At 52.0% G+C, this 12,963-nt stretch overlaps 4 protein-coding genes across 4 annotated transcripts; 2 read left to right on the forward strand and 2 right to left on the reverse strand.

The window, feature by feature from the left end:
* Positions 1–1,706: 1,706 nt before the first annotated feature.
* On the forward strand, positions 1,707–3,150 carry M421DRAFT_54452 (uncharacterized protein; the record flags this gene model as incomplete). Its single annotated transcript, XM_033595223.1, has 5 exons — positions 1,707–1,932; positions 1,981–2,068; positions 2,119–2,532; positions 2,678–3,013; positions 3,063–3,150. 5 exons carry the CDS (start codon positions 1,707–1,709, stop codon positions 3,148–3,150), a joined length of 1,152 nt encoding a protein of 383 aa, XP_033452261.1.
* Positions 3,151–3,364: 214 nt separating this feature from the next.
* Positions 3,365–5,206, forward strand: M421DRAFT_416744 (uncharacterized protein). The gene is made up of 3 exons (XM_033591181.1): positions 3,365–3,736; positions 3,786–4,835; positions 4,970–5,206. The coding sequence occupies exons 1-2, from the start codon at positions 3,500–3,502 to the stop codon at positions 4,815–4,817; spliced, it is 1,269 nt and encodes a 422-aa protein (XP_033452262.1). The 5' UTR covers positions 3,365–3,499; the 3' UTR covers positions 4,818–4,835; positions 4,970–5,206.
* Positions 5,207–7,694: 2,488 nt separating this feature from the next.
* On the reverse strand, positions 7,695–8,883 carry M421DRAFT_402761 (uncharacterized protein; the record flags this gene model as incomplete). The annotated part of the gene is made up of 2 exons (XM_033590244.1): positions 7,695–8,486; positions 8,531–8,883. Coding segments are annotated over 2 exons (714 nt in total), but the record flags the coding sequence as incomplete, so codon positions are not given.
* Positions 8,884–11,094: 2,211 nt separating this feature from the next.
* Positions 11,095–11,967, reverse strand: M421DRAFT_55031 (glycoside hydrolase family 128 protein; the record flags this gene model as incomplete). Its single annotated transcript, XM_033595273.1, has 2 exons — positions 11,095–11,563; positions 11,615–11,967. 2 exons carry the CDS (start codon positions 11,965–11,967, stop codon positions 11,095–11,097), a joined length of 822 nt encoding a protein of 273 aa, XP_033452264.1.
* Between the last annotated feature and the right edge of the window lie 996 nt (positions 11,968–12,963).

Below are 12,963 nucleotides of genomic sequence, written 5' to 3' on the forward strand. Positions count from 1 at the left end.
CCCGGTTTGGGTGCCTAGCATGGGCCTCAGCCAATAATGTGTGAGCCAGCATGAAGCCTTTGTAGGCATCTTTGTACGTGCACAAGGTCCAAACACCCATAAAAGGTTTTGTACCTCTTATCCACAAGGATGCACAAAGCCCACAGTATAAAGACCCGGACAGGGGGGAGGTTGAGCCCTCGTAGATCTGGGAAATGACCACGTGATACTGCAGTGAACGGAAGCATGGGGCCCGAAAGACTTCGGGGCTGGGCAGCGTCATCTCTGCAAGTGGATCTTGAGGGGCGAGATCGTCGTGGCGCTTGAGGCTTGTTCCAAATGCAGCAGGGCTAGACCGGCCGTCAGCGACGCATCAGCCCTCAGCATCAAAAGAACAAGTTGTGTCTTGCATGCCCTCAGCGCAATTGCTCTTCTCCCTGAACTTCAGCCGTTGTTGTTATCGAATTTTTGCGTCCTGTGTCGAGCCCGTGTGGCGCGCCTAACACGAGCGGTCGCCGTCTAAGTCAGCGATCGCCTCTAGACCACAACAGAGCCGCAAGTCTACTCGTCAACACCACCGGAGGCGACACTCCGCCTCCGGCACTTCCACCTCGATCAATCAGATCGACCCAGTGTCCGCCGGCTCGTTCCGTGCGTGTTCAGAGCTCGAGTTACAATTCCAAATCTCCAGCTGGGGCTGTGCTCATTGCGCCGATGAACGCGTTCGCGCAACGCATTATTGAGCCCGTTGGACCGCGTTAAGGATCGCACTGTAAGTGTAAGAGTTTCTTCCGAGGCTTCTCTCTGGTCGCAACCCGCTCGTCCTTTCTGATAATCTATTGCCTTATTTGATCCCCCACCTGCGACGCGAACAGCACCACATCTCGTCTCGATTGCACCTCAGCCACTACCACACCGTGCCACTTCCAATCTTTCTCCTCTTTCCAGACTTGACCGTTTGCATCATCCCACGCTAGGGGCTCCATTCGCAGTGGTTCTGATTACGTCTTTGCAGCCTCAGTTTTTATAGTCGCCAGGTCCTGCCTGCCACCCACCAAAGTGCGGTAGTAACTGTTCTGTGTATGTTTCGGATGTGCGCAAGGGCTGAACGTTAACTGACAGCCTCTAGTACTTGTCAATTCACATTCAAAGCATTCTACACGAGCAACATCAGCCCTGTTATCAGATCGCCAAACCATCATTTAGTCTTTGCAACGTATACAGTATGGCGACCGCCATCAAGACCGACCCCGGCATGGACTACCACAGCGGCAGTAGTGAGTACTCTTTTCCACTTAATTTATGCTTTGCTTTTTTCTACGTTTGAGATCGATTTGTTTCGGATTCGCTCCGTGCCTCATGCTGTCTCCGGCAACCCATGCGGCCTCCTGTCCTTCATCACCTGCCTAAGCACCTGTTCCCCCGTCTTCTCTTTCCTACTCCGAGATACGCCGTAGAGACAAGTCAAGTCTCGCCAAGATTGTCTGTACAGACGTCAGCACAAGATTTGTCCGTGTGCCCCATGGCTACCGGACCACCGGCATCAGCATCTATGCACTCCATTGATGTACCGTGCTCATGGCATGGCTACATATATGCTCTCGTTCCTCTGTCGTTCCACTCGCAAGCCCTAATACACACTTTTATTGTAATTTCTATTCTCGATTGACGGCCTCTCGCTATCTATGTCAGCCACTCAGTACATAACCTGGTCAGACTCGCTAATCATGATGCCCCGTTACTCTCCTAGCGGCACTGCCATCGAGCATTCTTCGCCTATCTCCCGCCGCCCTTCATTATGCTCGTCGGATGGGATTAGGAGGGACAGCTCGATCGGCTTTGTGTCTGCTACGGAGAGCAGAGGGCAGTGGCCATTAATAGGCAGCGACACAAAAAGCCCACTTGCACAATTTGGTTTCTTCAAGAACTTGACTGAGATGAAGACGACACGAGGTTTGCACTATGCTCCGAACAGATTGATCGTGGGCTAACGGTGTGCAGATGGACAAATTCCTAAGAGGAGAGGTCCCAAGCCTGACAGCAAACCGGCTTTGACCCGCCGACAAGAGCTTAACAGACAGGCTCAAAGGTACGTTTGCTACAGGGTTGTCGATGAACGTGCGCTCATCGAGTCTTCAGAACACATCGTGAGAGGAAAGAGATGTACATCAAAGCTCTCGAGCAAGAAGTTCTACGCCTGAAAGAGACATTTGGCACAACAAGTCGAGAGCGAGACCAATTTGCCGAGGAGAATCGTCGATTGAAGGAGCTCCTCATGGCTCATGGTATCGCCTTTGACAGCATTGCAAGTCCTTCCAATGGCCTAGTTTTGAATGTTGGAAGCTCGACATACAGCTCCAGTGGAAGTGTGTCTGGTTACGGGCCGGGGTCTGCATCGACCGGATACACCTCACCACCGAGCGTTCACCACCGAAACGGATCGATGTCGCACGACATGATGATGCCGCAATCGATGCACGCGCAACCTATGCAACCCAATCAGCTAGTCAGCGGACTGGACTACGACCAGATTGGTGTTGACTTCGTCTTAACGTACGACCGAACGCCCTACCTTTCTCCTCCACCCCAGCAATAATGTATCACGCCCGCTACGTCGCCTTCTTCCTTCGTTTATCATCCTCCGTACGTCTATTTCTTTACTTTAATCCGCTCCTTATCTGACTGTCCCGCCTTCCAGTCTCGAGCGCCCTTGCATGGACCACATGCAATTCCTCATGGTACGTGCCCATGATGCGGAAGAAACAATCAGCGGACACGCACTCATGGCCACGGCGCCACCCGACTCGCACATTGCGAACCAACCGGAGGAGAAGTACCCTCACCAGATGCCGGATGTCGCGATGCCGGACTTGATGAAGCTGCTCGACCTCAGCGCCAGGCTGCCCCTAGACGGCGAGATCACGCCCATTATGGCGTGGGTCATGATCTTGAAGGAACAAAATTTCAAGACGCTCACGAAGGAGGAGATTGGCGCTATCAAAGGAGAACTGCTCGCCAAAGTGCGCTGCTATGGGTACGCGTGTCTGAGCTTTGCACAACGAGCATCTACTGACAAGTCACAGCTTTGGCGCAGTCCTCGAGGAGTTCGAAGTGCGCGATGCGCTGATGAACACCTTGGCCGGAAAGGGAATCCAGATGATTGGCGCGTAGCAATAATTCAAACGTACGCGTAGCATTTCAAATAGCGATTAGAAACACCTTCTGGTGTACTTCCTAGTATTGTGCGCTCTGATTCTGCCATACGATTCGATCATAACTTTACTGTTCCTCTTGTGCATGGATGGCTGTGGAGCTGGACCCTGCGCGGCAGCGGGGACGCCACGACTGTCGCAATGGCCTCATTCTAAACACTGACCTGGCACTTCTCGTCTTGAAACCCCTTGATCTGCTTTCAACATAAGCAGATAGTGCTGCTCTCTTCTTGACTGCACTGCATCTATCTCACGCTCCATTGGTCGTCCTGCAGTCGTCACCAGCGACCCCACCATCTCCCGAAGCTATGGCCGAACTCGCTGTCTTCGACAAAGACCCCAATATCTACCTCTTTACCTCTCTAACAGCCGGCTCCTCCCACATCATCACAGCGACGTCGCGTATCGAAACAATCCTTAAAGCGAATAAGATTCCGTTCATTGGACTCGACACAGCAACGCACGAGTTGGGCAGGAAGCTGTTCCAACGGCGCGCATCCGGCAAGAAGCTTCCTCTGCTGGTCAAGGAAGGATATGTACTCGGCGTACGTAGTGCGAGACTCGAGCATGACATCTACTGACAACATCACACAGGGCATTGAGGAGATCGAGGAATGGAACGAGTACGATGAGCTTCACGAAGCGTTAGGCGTCGACACAGCCTTCACAGCCTACCCGCCCAAGCCCACATCCCTATTCGAACCAGCGCCGAGCAAGACACCGCCACCGCTAGCTGGTGCGCTGCCGGGGGGCTTCTCATTTGGGCAAGCGGGGGATTCACCATTTGCATCGCTGGGTGCAGTTGGAGGCAGCAGAGCAAAAGAGAACGCACCCGTTGCAAGCGCAGAGCAGAATCTTGCAATAAGGCAGATGGGCGCTGAAGCAGCGAAGATCGCAGCAAGCAAGAAGCCAGTACCCGTCAAGATCTCGACAACGAACCCGCTCCTGACGGAGAAGACGAACGCCAAGGGCCCCGCCGATGTGCTGAGCCCGAAGTCGACGCCGCTACCCAAGTCGCCAAGCACAGCTTCGAACGAGAAGAAGGAGAGTGGGGCTAAGAAGACCGAGCTGCCCGATCTTCTCTCCCCACGCTCGATACCGCTCCCCCAGACGCCTGGCGTAGCACCAAAGCTCGAACAACAGAAGCCCGTCCATGCACCGCCTTCCATGCATGAAGATGCAGAGAATCCAGCGCTGTCGGCCGGTCCCATAAAGGAAACACAGGCACAAGAGGAGAGCTCGGAGGAAGAAAAGGACAGCGATGAGGAAGAGAGCAGCGAAGAATCCGCCACAGAGAAGAAGGCGGGGAAGACACAAGAGCAAGACCCCAAGGATGCGTCAAAGGCTGGCGCGAGTGTTAAGGAGGGTGAGCAGGAAGAGGAAAGCCGCGAGGAGGAGAGTGAAGATGAGGCGAAGGCTGGTGCTGCTGTCAAGAAGGAAGAGACCGAGCCTGCAGAGACCAAACCTGCGAGTCCTACGCCGCAGCCGAAGCAGAGCAGTAGTGAAGAGAATAGCGAGGAAGAAGACGACGAAAGCGAGGAGGACGTCAAGAAGGTTGAGGTCAAGAAGACACAGACCCAGGACGCCAAAGATGCATCCAAGGCCGGTGAGAGCGTACTTGACTAGACCTGCAGACAGCGCGATGTAAGTGAGCGGAACGGCGTCGAAGCATTCTGATTTCAAGCGAGCATGAACTGGCGATAAACACGATGAATTTCAGTACACCTAAATCGTACTCGTGTGCAAACCGATTGATCACCACTGCTGACCGTATGTAGTCTCGACCACTAAGGAGACACCTCATTGGCCGTGTCACCCTAGATGCACAGGAATCCAGCTACAAAAGCCTCCCCTGCTCTCGGTCTTACTCACCACTTCACGACTTTGCTATCGGAACCTAAAAAGGTGTATGTCTTCGCGTGTATGTGCTTTCTCTGCTGCATTCAAAACCGATCCTCTACGACACCCATAGTCTCTGCTGTCTGGTATCGCTGCAAACAATCAAAGTCCAAGACAAGCCATAACATGATCTGCTCTGATCAGTATGGCCACAAAGTCAGAGTCATGTCTTGCTCGTAGGAACGTGATCTCTATGATGCGAGAAACCGTCGCTACAAAAATCGATATGAAGAATGCATGACTGTCTGGTGTTTCGCTCTTCGAGTTCTTCAAGACGTAGAGTACCTGCTCGGAACTGTTCTCCGAATCCATGATCTACCATGCGCATGTCTGCGCTGTCTCCCAGATTCGAAATCAGCAAGGTACCGCGACATTTCGGAGCAGGGTTGTGTTGCAACAACAGTAACGACCTACCGCAAGAAGAGTAAATGAGCATGCTGATCTCTCGTGGCTTGCTGCGGTTGCTCGCCGGGTCGCTACTTAAGCTGCGCCGGCCTGCAAGCATCTCCTTCTCACTACATACTCAGTTGTCTCTTTTGCTCCAAAGTGGTTGTCGAGGCTGGCGAAGTTGGAGGTCTGCGCTTCCGGACATTCGAATTTTGTCTTCCCCGCTGGCGGCAGAATCGGCATCTATTGCATCCGCATGTCAAAATTCCGCTTCCATGTTGGTCGTTTACGTCGAAGAATAACGGTGCTCGGTGCTGTACCTCTCTGGTCGTGTTCTCAAAGTTCTTCGCTCGTGCTATGACGGTCTGCTGTCCTGCTTACAACGGTCCTTGAATGTACTTGCGGCTCTGAATGATTTATCACGCGACCGACGTCCAGCAATTCCTCATCTAGCTTACTACTTCTTACTCAATATCAAACAGCACGGCAAAAACTATCATGTCCTGTCCTATCTCGGCCTGTTCAGTAAGTTTGGGCCTTGGTCCTTATACCCTTTTTTGAAGACTACGACTCACGATAATGAACGGCGTTGCCTACGAAAGCTTCCTGCAGATCGAATGTGCAGTTGTGTTCTGCTCTATCTTCCATCACTGGGTACTAACTGCTGTTTCCGCGCGTGAATTCGGTCCCAGTCATCACCTCTACTCGCAGTGTCCATTAGAGACTGGGACGAGCAAGCACTTATGGGGATGATACAAAAAGCCATCTGTCCGTCTCAACATCTACTTTCCATCCACTGTTTCTCTGCTCAGCGGGCACTGGAAATGAGCAACAACAAATCCACTCTCGAGGAACTCCATGTTCTTTGTTCGGTGCTCGCAAGCAACGAGGGCACTGCGTTCCCTTATGATGTTTCGAAATTACTGCACCTCTGGGCCATATGTCCAAGATTTGACCAAACTCGACGACATGTCGTCTAATTTGCAGCTAGTCAAAGAAGACAATGCTTCCCCACTTTTACATCTACACTCCATACCGAAAATGACCCAGACGAAGCACTCATGGGTGCCTTCTCCGGCACCGCGATGTCATGGTAGCCTGAGTAATGAAAAACCTTACAGGCGAGCCCCTATCTCGCTCAAAAGCACTTTGTGCACGGTTCGGTAATCTCTGCTGGATAGATACACCGTCCGCATCATCTTTCTATGTGTTGATGAAAGGAGTTGCCCCTTTCACAGGCAGATATTCTAGCTCGCAGTGGTTGCTAGCTTTGATTACGAGCAGTCCCAGAAATTTCCAAGTATTGTCTTCTCGACATCCATGGTCTGAAGGACTCGGTTCTGATCACGTGTTAAAATGATTGAGAAAGTAGCCTCGATTCTTCGCAAATCATCGAAATCCACCCCCATTTCACGCATTTCCGCCAGATAAAAAACTGTACTAGATGTATTTACGTTGTGGTGAGTATGTGCGTACCGAGGACTGTTTACAGGTCAAGGCTTGAAGCTCATCTACAACTATCTCGTAATCTTCCTTTGCAAAGAATAGTACGCCTACATATTTGCTCCATATTCAAGCTTAGTTGAACGATATATCTATTGCGCACTGGCTGTACCCGGATGCTGGTAACAGAACAAGGTAGGGAAACTCTGACCGCACTACTCTCGTCACTCCTCCACACAACAGACTTCCTTCTACATGTCCCAAGAGCAAAGACGTGTTCAATCATGTGAGCGGTGGCTCCTTGTCCTCAAACCAAAGAGCTTTGGGACCCATGTCGTGTGGCGTATCTGTGTTCGTCAAAACCACCGTACCTTGGGCGATGACGCCTCATAGCCCAATTTGTACGACAAACGATATCTTCGGCTTGAAACAGAAATGGCTAAGGAAATATGTTTGTCGGAAGCTGTATGGTGGATGCAAGTCAACATTCGAAACCTTCGTGCCTAGAGTTACAGACTAACGTTGAGGCAAATTATCCAGACACCAACTGCTACATCTTGTACCCGAGATTGGGATCCGGGCGATGAATTCCAACCTCATTTCCACTGGTGTCCCCCATCTCATACATGCTCGGCGGCGACCATACCTCCAAACGAGAATTTTCGCCATTGAACCTACCCAATTCGTATGGCTTTGGTGGCGCGTATATCTCTCGGCGACAGCCACTCACACCCTCCACTTCGGCTTCAACCTGAAAGGGCAACTCGATTGGTCCTTGTTTGCCGTGACCTTGCAATCCGCCGAGTGTGTTTGTGTGTTTCTCTTGCTTTTTCTGTGTGCGCTTGCGCCGCCAGAACCACCAACCAGATGCAGGGATGGTGAGCAAGAGAACACTAATAACGATTCTGGCAATCGCTCCAGGCGATACTGAACAAGTAAATTATTGGTCTCGTTGTTGATGGGCTGTACAGCGATGATCTCCGGCTCCGGCATTGGATCGCTGAAAACAGCCTGGCTGAGTTGAAACGAATCGCGTTCCCAGTCTACGACGAGGTATGCTTCCTGCAAGAAGGCCCTTTCCAGTGCATATTTTGTCTTGTTTGTAGTATTTCTCAGCGAAAAGTATCTCGTAGTCGCGTTGAAGATAGGCCAAGATGCCTCAAGATCGAAAGCCTTGTAAGGTATGTTGACCGTGATCGCTGGGTCTAAGTGTATGTGCTCCCTATCTTGAAGTTTAAGGACCCGTTGAGTGATTGGAGCGCATTGTGTGCGGCGTCGGTAAGTGTATAGCGTCCTGTATCGTCGTGATAGGTGAGGTTGAGTACTGATGCAATCTGGTCGCAAACATTGTGTGGCAGCCACAGTTCAGGAACTGTAGTACCAGGAATAGCAAGGACACCAGGATTGAGTACTGTGGCAGAACCGGCTCGCAATGTTGCAGTGATGCTCTGCACACCAACGATGACATCGGTCGCGTGGGGAATGGTGACTGTGTCTTTTGACGTACGAGACTTATCATATCCTCCGAGCACAAGGCTGCCGGCAGATTTTGTTGTAACCTGGTTACTATTCAGCTTGTTGAATAGAAAGGCTATCTGAAATGGATTTACTCACGATATGCCGCACCAGCCTGGTAGCCAAACGACAAACTTGGTATGTGTCCCTTATGTTTCAGCGCATGTAGAAACGAGACACATCGACCGGTGTTATTGATGGTCATATCAGACTGTGAGAGACCAAGTCGTCTAAGCCAAAATCGTGTAAGCCCAAGATCGCTGGGTGTCGAATAGGCGCCCACGGCCTTATTCTCAAAAGTGAGGTTGTCGTTCGCATTGCCAACGAACGAGATGCCGGCCCTGTCGTATCCATACAGGCAGCTTTCATCAAGTTCGAACTGTGTACCTGGTTCAAGATCGTAGTGACCTATCTCTTGCCATGTGGATGACACATTGGGTTGAAAGCCGTAGCTTGCGCTGGGTGAGATGCTAGAGTTTGATGTGAGGACCTCTGCACCACAGGCGACGCTACAATTGTCGACAGTTATGCTCTCACAATCACTGTCCCGTGGTATATATATAGTCTAGCTGTTCATAGAAGGCAGGACTTGGAAGTGCTGTGGTGGTGTACCTGCATGCACGTGGAAACTATAAAGTCTCAGCGACGTAAATGACCTCTTGCAGTTGGAAAAGGTTTACGTAGACCGCCGCCCGTCATTTCCGAGCCACCTCCCTGAGTTCTGAACTATTAAAGGGCTTATCGAACTTGTTGTGTTACTCATACTGTCCTACTGTCGTGAAGAAGTTGGTTGGAGCTGCTGGGGTCTCGGTGACATCGTCTGTACGTGCACGAAGATGAGGTTCTGTGTCCTCCTTTTGCGCAGACCTGAAGCCTGTGGCCATGCAGGTTCCAGAGGATGAAACGATAATGAATTAGGTAGATCCATGGACTCAGCCAGCAGGAAACTGCCCTCTCCAAGACTCTGAAGGCACTGGCGCAGTTACAGCACGTCTTACTTGCGGCATGCAGGCGCGCTACATGGCATATCATTCAGCTGTCTTGGCTATCTCTGGTCCCTTCCGACGTGAAGAGCCAAGCTTTAGGCAAGATTTGGCGAATTTGGACGTCAGCCGTGTCTCCACCCTGCGTCTTCAAGCACCATTTTGGAGATGCCGAAGAATCCGTGAAAACCAGGCTCCCAGGGTACACTCTACCAATCGCGATATACCTTGTGGTTGCTTAGAGGCCAATTATGTCTTCCGAACGGTCGTTGGGGCTTTTAATATGTCCAAGATACTCCATGTTTTCTTGCTCCCCGTTGCAGCGGTAAACGACGGAGGATTCTGGCATCCCGATGTTGGTGGCTTTGAATCCTGCCATATCGATCTCGTGCGAGTTGCGATCCATCCACAAATCCTTCTGTCAACATCGATCTCAAACTGCCCCGGACGTTTGTCTACTGCATATGGAAGCGCGAGCAGAATATACAACCATGCAATAGCCGCTCCTTGTAGCAGAGTTCTATAGAAAACAGTCTGATCCTGGCTCAGATATGTGAATCATCTTGCTAAGATCTTCATGGTTGGGATTCTATCAACGCTGAGGTGCTGAGGTGCTGAGATGCGCAAGCTGAAGATTGCTAATGGCGATGCGGGACGCATACCTTGCTGAAGGCTACTTCGTAAAGTGGATGGCTTCCCACGAACAGATGCATCTCGCGAATCGGAATTCTGATTCGCGAGAGCAGAGGCCCAGTTGGCAGTGCTGATGAAGGACGGTGACGTCAAAGCGATTGGCCAGCAAGCGAAACCGCAAGAACCACGTTTCTCATCGACCTCCTTCCTACGATCTTTCAGCCTCACATCGTCTTACCGAAATGATGAGTAACCTTCAAGATGTTGGCTGTTGTGCTTTGGTTACCATTTATGTGCTTCCTGCAGTCCACTAATCCAAAGACTTCGCGCTTCTGACGTCGGCCTACCTCATCAATACCCCCGGCTTCCCACTTTCAAAAGCAAGGAATCAAGGCTCTAAGCGGTTCTTCGCCTGCCATTCTCCAGACCAACGCTCGTCTAGTAACATGGAATCAAAGTCGACAGTCAAGCATGCTATGTCCGAGTCTTGTTTCCTATTTGCGATGCGTTTAAAATCGAATACGTTCAGTACCTATGATGAGTACATCCCGAGACCTTACTCAAATTGGAATGCCATATAAACTCTGCGATTCATCGAGATGGCGCTGTCCTCAACAACTCCCTCTTCTGAAAACATCAGAGTGTATACTTCCCGAATGTATGTGGAGCACCGCTGCTCCTTCAAAGCCCCGAGAAAATATTCTTATGTCTTCCGTTGGTCTGATCTGGCCCTGTAAGGAGGAGGTCCATGTGTCAGCAGGTTCTGCTCTGCCGTATCATCAAGGAAGTAAGTCCGGATCGAGAGTATGCACTGCGCTATGAGCGACAGCAACGAGTGACAAAGACAAAGCCACCGCGCGTCGCGAAACACACCAAGCCCACACAAAGATCGATGAAAGACGAGGCAAAGCCGTGTGGGAAACGAACATCTTGATTCTATAAACGGGTATCCCAGAAATGAAACAAAAAAGCGCCGTTCCGCTAAGCGCCGCCATGACATCGCAGCACGGCGCCAGCGAAGACAAAACCCTGACATACAGCGCTTACGAAGCAAAAGCAGCGCCGACATCATTGAGCGCGCTACCAGCCTCGTTCAGCAGGAACTTCAGACCACCCTCGTTGGTGGTGGGCGCAGCCATGTGCCACGCGTACTTCTCGATCCAGCTCTGCTGATCCATCCAGGGCAGGACCTCCTTGAGGAAGGCGGGCGCATCACCCTCGGTGACGCCGAACTCGGTGACCCAGACGGGCTTGTTGAAGGTCTCGTGGAACTTTGTGAGGTAGGATTTGAAGTCGGCGGCCTTGTCCCAGGCGTAGTAGTGCGCGACGACGAAGTCGATCTGGCAGCCAGAGCACTGGCTCATGAACGACTTGAGCCAGTTGATGCCCTTGGCATCGCCGTCGCCGTTGGTTACCGCAGGGGAGCCAATTTTCAGCGACCCCGCGAGCGGCTGGATGTATTGCTTGTGCGCAGTCACGGCGTCCGAGACGGACATGCAGGAGCCGCCACCACTGGATGGGTTAGCGAAATACTTTCAGTTGAATGGGTGCAAGGAGACGTACCCGCACTGGTCGGGCTCGTTGAAGGAGAGAACGCTCTTGACGCTGTAGCTCTTCTTGGCGTTGGCTACGTTTGTGGTCCAGCCAGATGTGCACCAGTCCTGGTTGGAGTGGAGGAGGGGCACGTATTCGAGGCCCGAGACGGGGGTGCCGTCGATGACGGCCTCCCAGTCGTACATCCAGGTGATCTGGTCGTAGCTCTTGAACAACTGAGTGTATGTCGAGCCGGCGACACCATTGTTCTGCTTGGGGAAGGCAAGACCACGCTTGCCAGCGGAGGCACGCTTGGTAGGGGCCGCTTCAGTGAGAGCGGCGAGGGCAGCAAGGCCCATGAAGAGAGAGGACTTGATTGACATTTTGGATTGTTTTGTTTGGAAGGAGTGACTGGTGCTGAAAAGAGTGAAGCACCGGTAATTTGAAGAAATGAATGAAGTGACAAAAGAGTGTCTTGTTGTAATACGAGCCGAACTCCAGAGTACCTACATTGCTTCTATATAGTTACCATGAATCGGAGATGAAAGCACGGCCCGCAGGTCCAGCTCCTGCACCTTGTCCGCGCGGAGTGTTGGCGTCGGTTGGCGTAAGCCATCGGCGGCTTGTCTCGTGTTTCAAAGACAAACGTGCAAGTCCGGCTATGCATACCGCTCAACTGCAGCCCTTTGAACAAATGTCAAGTCTTGGTGCAGTCATGTCTGCAGTAGCATGAGGGATTTTGCTAGTCCTCGACCTCGGATTCGCTGATTTTCCGTCTTGTGCAGGCAGGAACCACGCCTATTTTCCAGGAACCAGCCGGCTTTCAGGAACGGCCGTCGCAGCGCACCTCAATTATCGTACTGGGCTCTCCACGCACGTCAATCCGGTCATGCGCGCTGTCAGCGCAAGACACGGCACTTCCAGCTGTGCAACAGCGCATTGCACGCCGTGCCTTCCTATGCAGCGCACGTGGAATTCGAGTTGTGAAGTGTGTCGCGTGCGGGGGCATCCAGGCAGCCCAGGCGCGCGGGACTTGTCAGTGGAGACCCACCGGCAGCTAACCACAGGTACCCGGGCCAGAACTTTGCTAGCTCTCGATTTCGCAGCCAGGAACCGAATGGCTGTTGGCTGCCTTTACAAGCGTCGTCACGTCCTGTAATTTGCACATGCAGGCCAAGGAAGACAAGACTCAACACGCCGACGTGTCTTCGATCTTCTCTGCTGAGGCGTCTTCTGCAGGTTTTGCTGCCTACGATTTTGCCGGCATGCCTAGATCGGTGAGAGGAGGGCATTGTCCGTGGAGACGATCGAGAAAGCGCAATGTCTTGCCGCGTCTCTGCTGTGACTTCTGTCAGTGCGACTGTGGCAGCGTGGCTTCC

This window comes from Didymella exigua (genome assembly GCF_010094145.1).
Source record: "Didymella exigua CBS 183.55 unplaced genomic scaffold M421scaffold_4, whole genome shotgun sequence".
Lineage (NCBI taxonomy): Eukaryota > Fungi > Ascomycota > Dothideomycetes > Pleosporales > Didymellaceae > Didymella > Didymella exigua.